Raw genomic sequence first — 14,414 nt, forward strand, 5'->3', positions numbered from 1 at the left:
CTGCAACCGAATTGAGGATGAAGCGGTTCAGAAAATGAATGAGCTGCTGTAAAATGCAAATCCAGTCTCTATTTACACAATTCATTGGTTGTAAAACCTGTTTGGTGATTTAGATGTTTTAAAATGTAATTAGAGCAGTATTTTAGATGTAAATTCTTTAATTTGTATAAAAATCCCTTTTAAAAATGATCAGTCTGTGCCAATTTTGTAGAACATAATGTGAAAAAACACCCAAAAATGATAGAAAATGATGATTAATGATAGTATTAAAATGAATAAGAAGCTAACTCGGACTAAGCTAACATTAGCATGCAAACACATGCACATGAAAATGTTATAACCTTAACAATTTGTATGTAGAAGCATTTAAAAGTAGTTCTCCTACTTTTAATTTTGTATCTTGTATTAAATCCAATAAGATACTCTTTTATTTTCTTGAGGAATCACATTACAGAAGTTATTTTTTGGGGTAAAATTACAATCGAATCGCAATGTAAAATTCCACAAAAGTTTTTCTACGGCACGAGCGAGCCTTGAATGCAACGCCTATCTGGTTCCTCCTTGTTTGCGAACCCCCATTAGGACCTCATTAGCGACTTATCTACTTCCTGCCCCCCTTGCGAACATTTCCTGTCATCAGCTGGCTTGTAAAAATAAAGCGGCCGTGCAGCTGCGCGACCGCGGTTATTTATACCCATAAGCAAATGTGGCGACGCAGCTGGAATGAGCAGGCAGGCGGTTTTTCAAAGCCAGCGGCTGGCCCAAACACAGCTGCGTTGTCACGGCGACAAAGGCACACTTTTGTCGAAATTTTTGCCCTGGGACAACATTGTAATTACGCCGTGCCGACTGGTTTTTAGCGTGGTGGGTTTTTTAGGTTTGTTTGTTTTTTCGGATGGGGTTGAAGCTCGAATTTCAGAGTTTCTGTGAATGCATCATATGCTGTTTATTGTTACTATATTCTGGAGTGTGTTATTGTGATGTGTATCTGTGTGATTGTTTTCCAAAACAAAAGCAGATGTTTGTAAATATGTGATTTAGATCATAATCTGCTTTTATTATATTATTTAATTTTACCCCATATTTAAAAAAAAGCTAAAAATGCATGGATAAAAATACAAATGTCCGTTTTTCGTTTTAAGTATCTTTTAAATGATAAAAAAGTTTTCTTTTTATGTATAGAATTTAAAACACAATTTAAATACATTTTTTTCATTTACATTTTAAATACATTTCTTCTTCTTCTTTTTTTAATTAATAAAATAAACAAAAAATTCTTGCACCAAATTGTAGAAAGATAAAAGAAAAATAAATCAATCAAATTTGATTAAAAAAAGCGAATGTACACGATTTTTTCGGTCAAAATTTTCTCCAAAGACAACCAAAATAACAAATAAAGGCCTTTAATAAAGTTAAATCTTTAATTGGACATAAAAAAGAGCAGTTTGCGGAATTTTTGAGAAGGACGCAAGACTTTGTAAGTTGGCTTGCAAATTTTTGGCCGCTGCAGCACAGCCAAAAAAGGAAATGAAGCCCGAGCCGAAGCCGCTGCAGAACAACGCTGCCTTGCCAAACTATTCCTGTAAAATCTCGCTTTTTCCTCTTTGGGGAATGCCAGGCCTCCACTTTGTCAGGAAACGTTCGCACTCCTCATTTGTCACCGCCATTAACGGCGCTTAACGTCTAAAACTATTTAACTGACCAATATTCGCTCAAAATAATTGATTAATTAACAATAAACATGCAATGTCATCAAATCGCGATATTCGAGGGATTACTGCATTACCAGTTGCTAATCAGTTAGCATCACAAACGGACAAAACAGTTTAATTTTCCATTCAATCCATCATCTAGAATTTCAACGTCAACATTTCACAAAATGTGAGAATTTTCACAATAAGTTATTACAATAAAGTTATTACAAAAAAAAGTTATTACGAAGAAACTTATTACGAAAAAAGTTATTACGAAAAAGTCTTTACGAAAAAGTCTTTACGAAAAAGTCTTTACGAAAAAGTTATTACGAAAAAGTCTTTACGAAAAAGTCTACGAAAATACTTATTACGAAAAAAGTTATGACGAAAAAGTTATTACGAAAAAGTTATTACGAAAAAGTTATTACGAAAAAGTTATTACGAAAAAGTTATTACGAAAAAGTTATTACGAAAAAGTTAGTACGGAAAAAGTTATTACGAAAAAGTCTTTACGAAAAAGTCTTTACGAAAAAGTCTTTACGAAAAAGTCTTTACGAAAAAGTTATTACGAAAAAGTTATTACGAAAAAGTTATTACGAAAAAGTTATTACGAAAAAGTCATTACGAAAAACTCTTTACGAAAAAGTCTTTACGAAAACGTCTTTACGAAAAAGTATGTACGAAAATCTTACAAAAATGCCATCCTTTCACGCTGTATTTTCTTTTATTTTGTAGTAACGCAGCCCAACTGAAACAACTTCAGGAACAGATTCTATTGGAGCAGCAGGAAGCGGCGGCCCTGTGGGATCAGCAGAAGCAGGAAGTCCCGCCCCCTAGTCAAGAAGCCACCCCTTCCGCCTCTCCGTCTCCGCCCCCTTTGCGAGAAGCCACCCCTGCCGCCTCTCCCTCTGCGTCTCCGTCTCCGCCCCTTCCTCCTCCGCCCTCCTTCCAGGAGCTGGAGAGCAGCGCCACCATGCAGGCCAGCACCTTCAACTACGCCCGTCCCAAGCAGTTCATCGCCGCCCAGGGCGGAGCGTTGGGCTCCGCCCCTCAACCCTCGGGCTCCGGCCCCTCGTCCCCGGTGTCCCCGCCCTCCTTGGTCAAGACCCCCTTTCCAAAGGGCGGAGAGTCGCCCGGCTCGCCCTCCTTCCCGCCCCCGCCGCCGCCCTTCCTGGCCTCGGCCGAGTCGCCGTCGGGCGACTTCCCGCCGCCTCCCCCTCCTCCGCCGCCGCCACTCCCCCCGCCGAACTTCCGGCCCACCTGCGCGTCGCCCGCCCTCTCGGACGCCTCGTCGCCCTTCTCGTCCGTTCCGCCTTCTCCGGCTTCCAGCTTCCTGTCTTCGGTGCTGCCGGCCACGCCCACGGGCACGCCCACCTCCCCCGCCGTCAACGCGTTGGGCCTCCCCAAAGGCAACGGCACTGTGTGAGTATTTCACATTTTACAATCGTTTTTTGGTAAATCTTTCCACATATAAAATTCCTTGGTTTCATCGCCATATATATTGTGGGTGATGCCACATTTCACGCGAAGGTCAACAAGTACCTGTACTGGTGTGTACTTGTACTACAAGTACCTGTACTTGTGTGTACTTGTACTACAAGTACCTGTGCTTGTGTGTACGTGTACTACAAGTACCTGTACTTGTGTGAATGTATACTACAAGTACCTGTACTTGTAGTACAAGTACCTGTACTTGTGTGTACTTGTAGTACAAGTACCTGTACTTGTGTGTACTTGTAGTACAAGTACCGGTACTTGTGTGTACTTGTAGTACAAGTACCTGTACTTGTGTGTACTTGCAGTACAAGTACCTGTACTTGTGTGTACTTGTAGTACAAGTACCTGTACTTCTAGAACTTGTACTTGTGTGTACTTGTACTACAAGTAGCTGTACTTGTGTGTACTTGTACTACAAGTAGCTGTACTCGTGTGTACGTGTACTACAAGTACCTGTACTTGTGTGTACTTGTAGTACAAGTACCTGTACTGGTGTGTAATTGTAGTACAAGTACCTGTACTTTTGTGTACAAGTACACACATTTTGCTGACTGATACTACAAGTAATCATACTTGCTTGTACTTCTACCACAAGTACATACACTTACTATAAGAACTTTTACTAATTTCATATCCGTGTACTATACTAAATACACATGAGACCGTATGCATATTTGCGTGCACTTGTACTAAAAGTATCCATACTTGCGTGTACTACTACAACAAGTATTTGCGCCTATTGGAATAACAAGTACATGTACTTTTGTTCTCTAAACATACATTCCTACCAATGTCGTCTAACGCAAATATTTGTGTTGGTTGGCGCAGCAAAGCCTTCGCCAAGAAGTCCCCGGCCCCCCGGACCCCCCGCCCGACCTCCGACTCGGACATCCAGGGCTCCAAAGACGCCGTCATCCAAGACCTGGAGAGGAAGTTACGCTTTAAAGAGGAGCGCCTGAGCAATGGGCAGCAGGTGGGTCCCCAAAATCCCCTAAGCCGCCTCCCCCCCGCGCTCTTAACTTCCGCCCAATAGGCTCTCGGCGCCTTTTTATCGCATGGCCCTACTTACACACTAACGACGCATCGCTGCTTGCAGAAGCTAACGTACGAGGAGAAGATGGCCCGCAGGTTGCTGGGCGCTGACAACGCCGCCACTGTCTTAAAGGCGCAGGACGCTCAGGAAGAGCCCGCCACGCAAGTATGCAAATTCGGCCATTTTGGGGCAGCTTTATTCACGCTTTTACTTCTTATTATGCCTTTTTTGCTTCTTATTGCTGTCCCAATACTTTTTAACACTCAATATTTTTGAACAGCACACTTAAATTACAAATCTTAACTTTATTTTGACATCCTATTGCTGTCCCAATACTTAAAAACACAAAATATTATATAAAACATTTGCACAGTACACAAAGTCATTACACATCTTGATTTTTATTTTTTGTTTACTTCCTGTTTCTGTCACAATACTTTGGAACACTAAATACTATTTAAAACATTTGAACAGTACACTTAATTTACAAAACTGGCCTTTTATTGTTTTACTACTTCCTGTTGCCGTCCCAATGCTTTAAAAGAGTAAACATTCCATCAGTTTTATTGTTTCCCAACGCCATGTTTTCCCTCCTTTTGCAATGCTCGTTACTGTTACTTGCCACGCAGGTGTGCGTGTTGATTATAAAGCTCGTTCATTGACGGCAGCGAAACACAAAAATCCACTTTGTGTAGCTCAATCAAGTCTTTCCTTGTTCGTGTCTGTGGCCAATTCACCTCGTTAAAATTTGACTTTTATTGTGGTCCTGAACACCTTTACTTCATCCTTACAGACCTGTCAAATACAACAAATCTTACGCTACTTTTGACAAAACTACTACAGTTTTCCCTCGAATATCGCCAATTGACTGCTTCACAATTTTTTTTCTGTTATTAATTATGATTTTTTTCTTCATAAAAATGTGAAAATGCACTTTAAACAAGCACAGGTTATAGCCAAAAGACAGTTTTAGCTAACAGGTTTTAGCTAACTAACACTGTTTTTAGCTAACACAGGTTTTAGCTAACACTGTTTTTTAGCTAACACTGTTTTTTAGCTAACACTGGTTTTTAGCTAACACAGATTTTAGCTAACACTGTTTTTAGCTATCACAGGTTTTAGCTAACATTGCTTTTTAGCTAACACTGGTTTTTAGCTAACAGAGGTTTTAGCTAACACATGTTTTAGCAAACACAGGTTTTAGCTAACACTATTTTTCAGCTAATACACAATTTTAGCTAACACGGCTTTTAGCTAAAACACAGTTTAAGCTAACGCGGCTTTTAGCTATTTTTATTATTTATTTATTTGCAACTATTAACTAAACAAAAATAAAAAAACGATTTGAAAAGCATACAATAATATTGATAATCACTCTAAAATATGATTTTTGACATTTGCCAGGTCTTTTTTTTCCTTATTTTCTTTATCCCGGCCCTCCCCTTAAAATAAATGATTATACTCATGTTGTGGCATTATGGTATGTCACGTTATGACAGAAAAAAAAAACATTCCAGCGAGATGTACAGTAATCCCTCGAATATCGTGCCTTCAGGACTTCACGTTTTTTCTTCTGGGGGATTTTTTAGAAAATATTTTTGTTGTTCTAAGTTCATAAAAATATGAAAATCCCTCTTGTCCTCTATCATGCAGGAGTACAAGGTGTCCAGCTTCGAGCAGCGCCTAATCAGCGAAATCGAGTACCGTCTGGAGCGCTCGCCCGTGGAGGAGTCGGACGACGACGTCCACCACAACGACGACGACGGTCCGGCGGGTCATGGAGCGCCACCTGTCTTCCACGCCAAGCTCAAACACTACAAAGTGTTTGAGGGCATGCCCGTCACCTTCAGCTGCAAAGTGGACGGAGACCCCAAACCCAAGGTCAGACCTCCGAACAAAAAACTTCGACCCTCCCGCTTCTAACCTATGGGACGTCTATCGCCCCCTATTGGCAGGTGTACTGGTTCAAGGACGGCAAGCAGATCTCCAAACGTAGCGAGCACTACCGCATCGGGCGCGCCGCCGAAGGCACGTGCACGCTGCACACCGCCACCGCCTCATTGGACGACGACGGGAACTACACCGTCATGGCGGGCAACCCCGAGGTACGTTGCCTTTAAAGTGTGTGAGCGCTCAAAACATTAGCAATAATGCTAAATGCTACATTTCGCATCTAAACATATTTTTTGATGATGTTCAATATTAAAGTGGAAAACAGAAAATATTTTTAAAGATTTTTTTAGATATTACGAATGTTTTTTTGAGCTAAAAAACAGAAGAAAACATTTTGGATTGGAAAAGAAATGCTATTATTGATTTAAAAAGGGGGAATTGGGAAATATTATTTACATTTTTATCTTCCATGAAAATATATATTTTTAATGATGTTCAATATTAAAGTGGAAAATAGAAAATATTTTTATAGATTTAAAGTTATCGTAAAAGGCTTTTTGAGCTAAAAACACTTTAGATTGGAAAAAATTCAATTATTGATTTAAAAATGGAGAATTGGGAAATATAATTTATTTTTTTTAATCTTCATTTCAATTTTATCCATAAACAGAAAGTCGGAATAATTTTTTTAATGATGTTCAATAGTAAAGTAGAAAACAGAAAATACTTTTATAGATTTATCTTTAGCTATCTCAATTTTTTTTTATCTAAAACCACAAGAAAAAAGGGATTGATTACAAAACTGCAATCATTGATTTAAAAATAAAAAAAACTGCCTCTGATTCGATTTCCCCTCTGTCGCCCCCTGGTGACCACTTCCCATATCCCCCCCCTTAGGGCCGAGTGAGCTGCACAGGACGAATGATGGTGCAGGCCGTCAACCAACGAGGTCGAAGCCAACGCTCGGCGGCGGGTCAGGCGCGCAGGTAGAACCAAATCGCCATCCCATCTAAAAAAACGTCTAAAAAAACATCTCACTTTCACCACAGACCCAGATCGCGATCCCGAGACAGCGGCGACGAAAACGACAACATCCAGGAGCGCCACTTCCGCCCGCATTTCCTGCAGGCGCCCGGCGACTTGATCGTACAGGAAGGACGACTATGTCGCATGGACTGCAAGGTGACACAGTGGACGCCGCAGACGCCATTTTGACGACGTTGCTAACGTTTTTTTTTCTTTTGGACGCGACAGGTGAGCGGTCTTCCCACGCCCGACTTGCTGTGGCAGTTAAACGGGCAGACGGTTCGACCCGACTCGGCCCACAAGATGCTGGTGCGTGAGAACGGCGTGCACTCGCTCATCATCGAACCGGTGGGGGCGCGTGACGCCGGCGTCTACACGTGCATCGCTAGCAACCGCGCCGGACAGAATTCCTTTAACTTGGAGCTCATCGTGGCAGGTGAGTGGACGAAAAAAACATAAAATAATCTTATTTTCTGAACCACTTCATCCACATTAAGGTCATAGGGGGTGCTGGAGGCTATCCCAGCTGACTCCGGGCCAGAGGTGGCCAGCCAATTGTAGGGCACATGGAGAGAAAGGGCAACCAATCATAGCTAGGGTTAGGTTAGGGGTGTCAGACTATTACTATTAGGTATTTAAGAGAGAATCTTGAAACATGGATAGTGGTTGTTGTGACACAGCCAATTGAATTGAATACTTTTATTGTCATTATATGAGAGCGATTAAATGAGAGCCCATTAGAAGATAGCAATGTTCTAAAGCAGGGGTGTCAAAGTGGTGGCCCGGGGGCCAAATCTGGCCCGCCGCATCATTTTTTGTGGACCGGGAAAGTCAATAATGAGTGCCATCTTTCTGTTTTAGGATCAAATTCAAATGAAGAGTATAGATGTATATTACATTTCCTGATTTTTTCCCCCTTTTAAATCTATAATTGTCATTTTTAATCCATTTTTCTGTGTTTTTAGTTCAAAAATTATTTTGTCAAATCTAAAAAATATATTTAATAAAAGCTAAAATAAACATTGTTTTAGATCTATAAAAAACTGAATATTCAGCAATTTTAATCCAGTTTTTAAAATCTATTTATTAAAAAAAACAGCAAATTATTTTACTATAAAAAACTGAATATTCAGCGATTTTAATCCATTTTTTTATTTATTTATTAAGAAAAACAGCAAAATATTCTTCTATAAAAAACTGAATATTCAGCGATTTTAATCCAGTTTTTTAAATCTATTTATTAAAAAAAATCCAAATATTTTACTATAAAAAAACTCAATATTCAGCAATTTTAATCCAGTTTTGTTAATCTATTTATTAAAAAGAACATCAAAATATTTTACTATAAAAAACTGAATATTCAGCGATTTTAATCCAGTTGTTTTAAATCTATTCATTAAAAAAAATCAAAATATTTTATCTAAAATGGCCCACCCACTATTTCCACTTTTTTTTGCGCAGCCAAAGAGCTCCACAAGGCCCCAACGTTCGCAGAGAAACTCCAAAACACCAGCGTGTCGGAAGGCCACCCCGTGCGCCTGGAATGCCGCGTCAGCGGGGTGCCGTACCCGCAAATCTTCTGGAAACGCGAGAACGAATCGCTGACTCACAACACCGACAGAATCAGGTAGCTAGCATGCTAAATTGCTTTATCTACTATCAAATTTTCCTACCCAAGCTTTTTCCATCCACTTATACTATTGTTTTTTTTCTACTACCCCTTTCCCAGCATGCACCAGGACAACTGCGGCTACCTTTGCATGATCATCCAGCCGGCGCGCAAGGACGACGCCGGCTGGTACACCGTTTCGGCCAAAAACGACGCCGGCATCGTGTCCAGCACCGCCCGCTTGGACGTGCACGGTAAACCACCAAAATTAGGATAAAAATATTATATCAAGACTTTTAAAATTGCTTTCAATACCATTTTAATGCATTTACTACAATTTGTGCTAGGAATGCTAATCAATTATCGATATGGAGGGGGAGGTGCTTATTCCAGGTTAAAGGGGAAGAATATTATGATATAGATTTTTTTATGGGAGAAGTCATATTACAATCTGAATCGCATAATGTTATGAGAATGAAGTTGTTTTTTTGGAATATTACAGGATGAAAAATATGATATTTTGTGATTTTAAGTTGTAAATTAGAGTATCGACACAAAATTAATTCAGCCTAAGAGATGGAAATAATATTAGGAGGAAAAATAGTCATAAAATGATACATTAAAGTGGTTATATTACTTATTTTTGCTTTATGTGAACCACATGTTCTGGTCTGAAGACTAAACCGTGTTGCATTAGCATTAGCAATAGCATTAGCATCGTGATACCTATACAGTAATCCCTCAAATATCACGGTTTCAACTTTCACAGCTTGATTACATTGCAGATTTTTTTTATGGGTGGGAAAAAATAACTTAAAAAAAATATATGTATTCATTTTATTTTTTTTAAATTCATAAAAATATAAAAATTTACGCTGAAACTTGCCACTCCCCTATCTTCCACTTGCTAGTAGGACTCAGCATTGAAGAAAAAATAAAATATATATATAATGGGGATGATTTTTACGTTTTTTGTTTATCGCGGCCATAGCTGCTCTACATGAACTGTGATATTCGAGGGATTACTGTACTTCAATTTTCGTGCCTTTCTGATCCTAATTTTGCTATTGGCGCACTCTAGTGGTGACCTCTGACCCTGGAAGGGTTCATATTTAAGAAAAACTAATCGATGCAGAAAAAAAATATGAAAATACTAACCCAATTCTTCATTTATATTTTTTAATTTGCCTAAATTAGCAGCTTGGCAGCAACCCAGTGCGTGGAAACCCAAGACGTTGCGTCCTTCCAGCAGCCGTTACGCCGCCCTGACCGAGCGCGGATTGGACGTCAAGGCGGCTTTCTTCCCCGACTGCGGCCCTCTCGCCCCTGGATCGCTTGTGGAGAGCGACGACCTGTAGGGGGCGCCCCACCATCCTTTTAAAGTGACCGGAAAGCAGAAGAAGAAGAAACCGTGCCGCGTTTTGGCGCAAAGACGGACTGCTTTGCTATCACAAATTGTCCAGTTTATTTTTCTATTGAAAAAAAAAGACTATTTCCATAGCTCGCATTTTAAGTTATCAGCCTATATTACAATCACTTTTTTTTTTTTTTTTTTGCATGCGGACACTCGCTTGTGCCAAAACTGCATTGTGGTTATCAATTTCATATTCATTTTAATAGTCATCCAGCCATCATCAAGCGTGTGCGCGTGTCATTTTACTTCATCAACATTGCAAATAAAGATTCGTATGATCACATGTTTTTTTTTCTATGAGCAAAAACACACTTGATGTCCAGGCACTTAAACGTGGGAGGGATGGCAGATCTAATGATGATAAAAGGTAATGTAGCTAATTGTATCTGCAATGTAGTGGCTCATTCTCTGCTAGTTTCTACTCTTTTAGTCTTTAACAAATGATCAAGAAAATATACCTTTAAGAAATGACAATTACTAAAATGAATACATTGAAATATACATAACTCGCCATTTTTCATGGCTAATTTTAATTTCTTATATAATTGTCTTTCTGACTAACCAATGGTACAAGCAGAGTGGCGCAGCGGAAGCGTGCTGGGCCCATAACCCAGAGGTCGATGGATCGAAACCATCCTCTGCTACAACTACTTTTTCAAGCTCTCCCATTCGTTCATAAAAAATAAAGAAAATACTAATGTTTATATTACAAGTACTCTTATACACCATATTCTCTTATACGTTTCATTAGTTTCGAATTGTCAGTGACTGGGTCAGCGTTTGATCAAATTAAAACAGCAGTGTGATGTAGTGGAAATCTATTTGGACTGTAACCACCAACTAAATGGATCAAGATCTTTGCTACAATTTTACTCATTGGAGGTTTGTGTGCACATAATTCACAAATAATAAATAAAATATACCTGGACGAACTCTTCACTTTGATGTGCTTGTGTTTTATTAGCACCACCTCTGTTGCAGTACTCTTCCAAGCCAATAGGGGCAGTGTGTTCAATTGACTCCAGTCAAGCGCCGCGGCCTGTGACTGGTTATTTATGGCGCATGCGCAAACCCCACTTCCTTTTCTCCCGTGCAGCGGAGTCAATTCCCAGTCTTTGGCTCCGGGCTCCTTCGTAAGGAGACCAGAAAGACTGCAAAATGGTTCGTAATACTCCCAATATGTATTACCGTTTGTTCTTAAGGCACAAATGTTGCGCATGATGGTGATTGTTGTGTCAAAACATGCACTTATATGAGTGATGGACGAGGATTATGTCCCGACTGCTCGCTAGCCGGCTGTACTCCAACGTGGCCTAATGGCCGTCGGGATAAACGTACTACTTCCTGTCGTTCAAAATAAACCTCAATTCTCTGTCATTGTTTATACCGTTTTGTTTATAAAGCCTCGATGTCGTTGACAAAATTAGCTTGTTATTTCAAAAGTTAACTTGGTGCCAACTCGCTTTTTACGTTCATGAAGCTACATGCTAGTTAGCCACACTGCTACGAGCAGACGAGTTTGACGGTCAATTGTTTGTTGTTTCTGCGCGTTCATTTAATATAGTGTAATATTTCACATGTTGGGATCAAAAATGCTTTCTTACATGTCTGTTTTCTCCTTGCAGGGTTTCGTTAAAGTGGTAAAGAACAAGGCCTACTTTAAGAGGTATCAAGTCAAGTTTCGTAGGAGGAGAGGTATGTTTAACGCACGTTTTGTTTTGAAAATACAAATTAATTTAAAAAATGACGTACTTTGTGTTCCACAGAGGGAAAAACTGACTATTTTGCCCGCAAGCGCCTTGTCGTCCAAGACAAAAACAAGTATAACACCCCCAAGTACCGCATTATCGTCCGCCTGTCTAACCGGGACATCATCTGCCAGGTGACGTCATATCGCCCAGTTTGATTGCCATTGTTGATGTTTGGTCATGACGTCATAATATGGATTTTTTGTTTACTTCTTGCAGATCGCCTACGCCACGATCAAAGGTGACGTGATTGTGTGTGCAGCGTACTCGCACGAGCTGCCCAAGTACGGCGTCGCACTGGGTTTGACTAACTACGCGGCGGCTTATTGCACCGGTCTGCTGCTGGCTCGTCGGGTACGCCATTAGCAATGTTTCTTAGACATTTTTAGCATTTTTATGCTTATTAATGGGGTCTTTTGTTGCAGCTCCTGAACAAGTTCAACCTGGATAAGGTGTACGAAGGCCAATTGGATGTGAATGGCGAGGAGTTTAACGTGGAGAGCATCGATGGGCAACCTGGCGCCTTTACCTGCTACCTGGATGCCGGTCTGGCTTGCACCAGCACTGGCAACAAGGTGTTCGGGGCGCTCAAGGGTGCCGTGGATGGAGGTCTCAGCATCCCCCACAGGTCAGCCCCGGTAACACAGCTTTGATTCAGCGTGATATCGGGAATCGCGTCTTTTTCAGAGGATGGTAGTCAGGTTAGAAAGTTTTCATTTATTATTTGGTTAGGGCTGATTCACTGGTAGCTGTCAGGCCTCCCAGTCAAACTTGATTGGACGCCTGACAGCCAAACATGACCTCTCAGTTCTAGCCTTTAAATAGTGAAATGGATTTGATCCTATTTCCTCAATTCGTACAATATCAAAAGCTCTCTAACATTATGTACTGGTTAACATTAAAATCATAGAGATATTTAAAATAAAAACATACAATGTTTATTGTTTGACTTTTTAGATTGATAATTTAACTTCACAACCAAGAGACTAAAAGAATAAGAGCATAATTTATTTGATTTATTGTACACTTCACGGTGATGCTTAAGTCTCATTATACTTGTATAATGACAAAGGCATTCATAATGTATTCATCACATTGGACAATTTTCTCTATACCGTCTAATAATGGGAATATTTGACCGTTATTTGTTCACAATGGCTTAAAAAATGAATTATTTAATGTCTTTGACTACTTATTATTTTTTGCCCTTGGTGGTTAAGCTTTAAATCCTATTATATTTGCATAATGATGAAAGCATTCAATTCAGTTGCCAAATTACTGTGAATTGTTGCATTTGAAGGCTTGCCAAACACGTACATGTGCTATCAATGCATCACTTTATAAGCATTTGTTTCGTCTTCTCCGCCTCAGCACCAAGCGTTTCCCAGGCTTCGACGTCGAGACCAAGGAATTCAACGCCGAGATCCACCGCAAGCACATCTTGGGCATCAACGTGTCCGAGTACATGAGCATGCTCTCGGAGAATGACGAAGATGCCTACAAGAAGCAGTTCTCCCGCTACATCAAGAAGGGCATCCTCCCCGAAACGGTCAGTTTTTCCTCCCGCAAACCGCTCCCAAATCCATCAAACCTCAAATCATGTGCGCCAACTGCCTTTCAGATTGAGGAAACCTACAAAAAAGCGCACGCCGCCATTCGTGAGAATCCGGTCCATGAAAAGAAGCCTCAAAGGGAGGTCAAGAAGAAGAGGTAGGAAACCCGTTTTTATTTCTAATGTGCTTGAAATATCGTAGCCACCATGCTAATGTTAGCTATCCCTCTGGAAAGGTGGAATCGTGCCAAGATGTCTCTGTCCCAGAGGAAAGATCGTGTCGCCCAGAAGAAGGCCAGCTTCCTTCGGGCTCAGCAAAAGGAGGAAGCCGAGTGAGGCCTCGTTCTGTAGTCCTCTCGGACTGCAGTTTTGTTCTAATAAATCTATGGAAAATGATCACGTCTGCACCCGCTGCCTGGTTTCTGTTCATCTGCTGGGGTTTAAGAAAAAGGTCATTTTAAGTATGACTACTGCCAGTTAGCTGAAAAGGTATGTGGAATAATGTTGTTCTAGTTAAAGACTACTACGAATTTAGCTCCCGTAAGGCAGGTTGAACTGATAAATTACTTGTCAAGTTTGCCAAATTTCCTTTAAATTTTATACCCTATAATTAATAAAATGGGATTTTTTTTTACTTTGATTTTTTTAAATTATACTATTAATTATTGATGTGACATTGACGTCCAATCAATTTTTTTGTTGGGGATGGTTGGCAGCAACTTAGGTGGAGTGAATATTAACTAACCATATAACTATATGACACTCAATATGGGCGACGCTCATGTTTACATTGCGTCTCCTTGTAATACTCACTTTGCTCGACAGAGGGCAGCATTGCTTTGGTTTTACCATGCCGTCCTATTCAGTAGACTAGAGTTAACTCATTTTTTTTCATTTTATATCTTTCTGAGATGATAATTTTTAATTCTTAACATCGTTAATCAACAT

The 14,414-nt window shown here is 40.1% G+C and overlaps 2 protein-coding genes and 1 non-coding gene across 3 annotated transcripts in view; all 3 read left to right on the forward strand.

Moving 5' to 3' along the window:
• The window catches only part of palld (palladin, cytoskeletal associated protein), a 29,961-nt gene extending 19,514 nt beyond the window's left edge, over nt 1-10,447 (forward strand). Inside the window, exons 13-23 of the mRNA XM_077716978.1 lie at nt 2,430-3,116; nt 4,020-4,164; nt 4,288-4,389; nt 5,878-6,105; nt 6,180-6,329; nt 7,015-7,103; nt 7,167-7,299; nt 7,372-7,579; nt 8,605-8,770; nt 8,873-9,006; nt 9,950-10,447. Coding sequence (XP_077573104.1) covers nt 2,430-3,116; nt 4,020-4,164; nt 4,288-4,389; nt 5,878-6,105; nt 6,180-6,329; nt 7,015-7,103; nt 7,167-7,299; nt 7,372-7,579; nt 8,605-8,770; nt 8,873-9,006; nt 9,950-10,110 — 2,203 coding nt within the window. The 3' untranslated portion in view covers nt 10,111-10,447. The remainder of the gene's footprint in view (nt 1-2,429; nt 3,117-4,019; nt 4,165-4,287; nt 4,390-5,877; nt 6,106-6,179; nt 6,330-7,014; nt 7,104-7,166; nt 7,300-7,371; nt 7,580-8,604; nt 8,771-8,872; nt 9,007-9,949) is intronic.
• A 291-nt stretch (nt 10,448-10,738) lies between these two features.
• Nucleotides 10,739-10,810, forward strand: trnam-cau (transfer RNA methionine (anticodon CAU)). The gene has a single exon. It is a non-coding gene; the product is annotated as a tRNA-Met (tRNA).
• Nucleotides 10,811-11,183: 373 nt separating this feature from the next.
• Nucleotides 11,184-13,862, forward strand: rpl5b (ribosomal protein L5b). The gene is made up of 8 exons (XM_077716896.1): nt 11,184-11,327; nt 11,792-11,861; nt 11,933-12,048; nt 12,134-12,268; nt 12,340-12,542; nt 13,286-13,463; nt 13,536-13,624; nt 13,703-13,862. The coding sequence occupies exons 1-8, from the start codon at nt 11,325-11,327 to the stop codon at nt 13,800-13,802; spliced, it is 894 nt and encodes a 297-aa protein (XP_077573022.1). The 5' UTR covers nt 11,184-11,324; the 3' UTR covers nt 13,803-13,862.
• The last annotated feature ends 552 nt before the right edge of the window (nt 13,863-14,414 follow it).

The sequence above is a fragment of the Stigmatopora nigra genome, chromosome 5 (assembly GCF_051989575.1).
Source record: "Stigmatopora nigra isolate UIUO_SnigA chromosome 5, RoL_Snig_1.1, whole genome shotgun sequence".
Taxonomy (NCBI): domain Eukaryota; kingdom Metazoa; phylum Chordata; class Actinopteri; order Syngnathiformes; family Syngnathidae; genus Stigmatopora; species Stigmatopora nigra.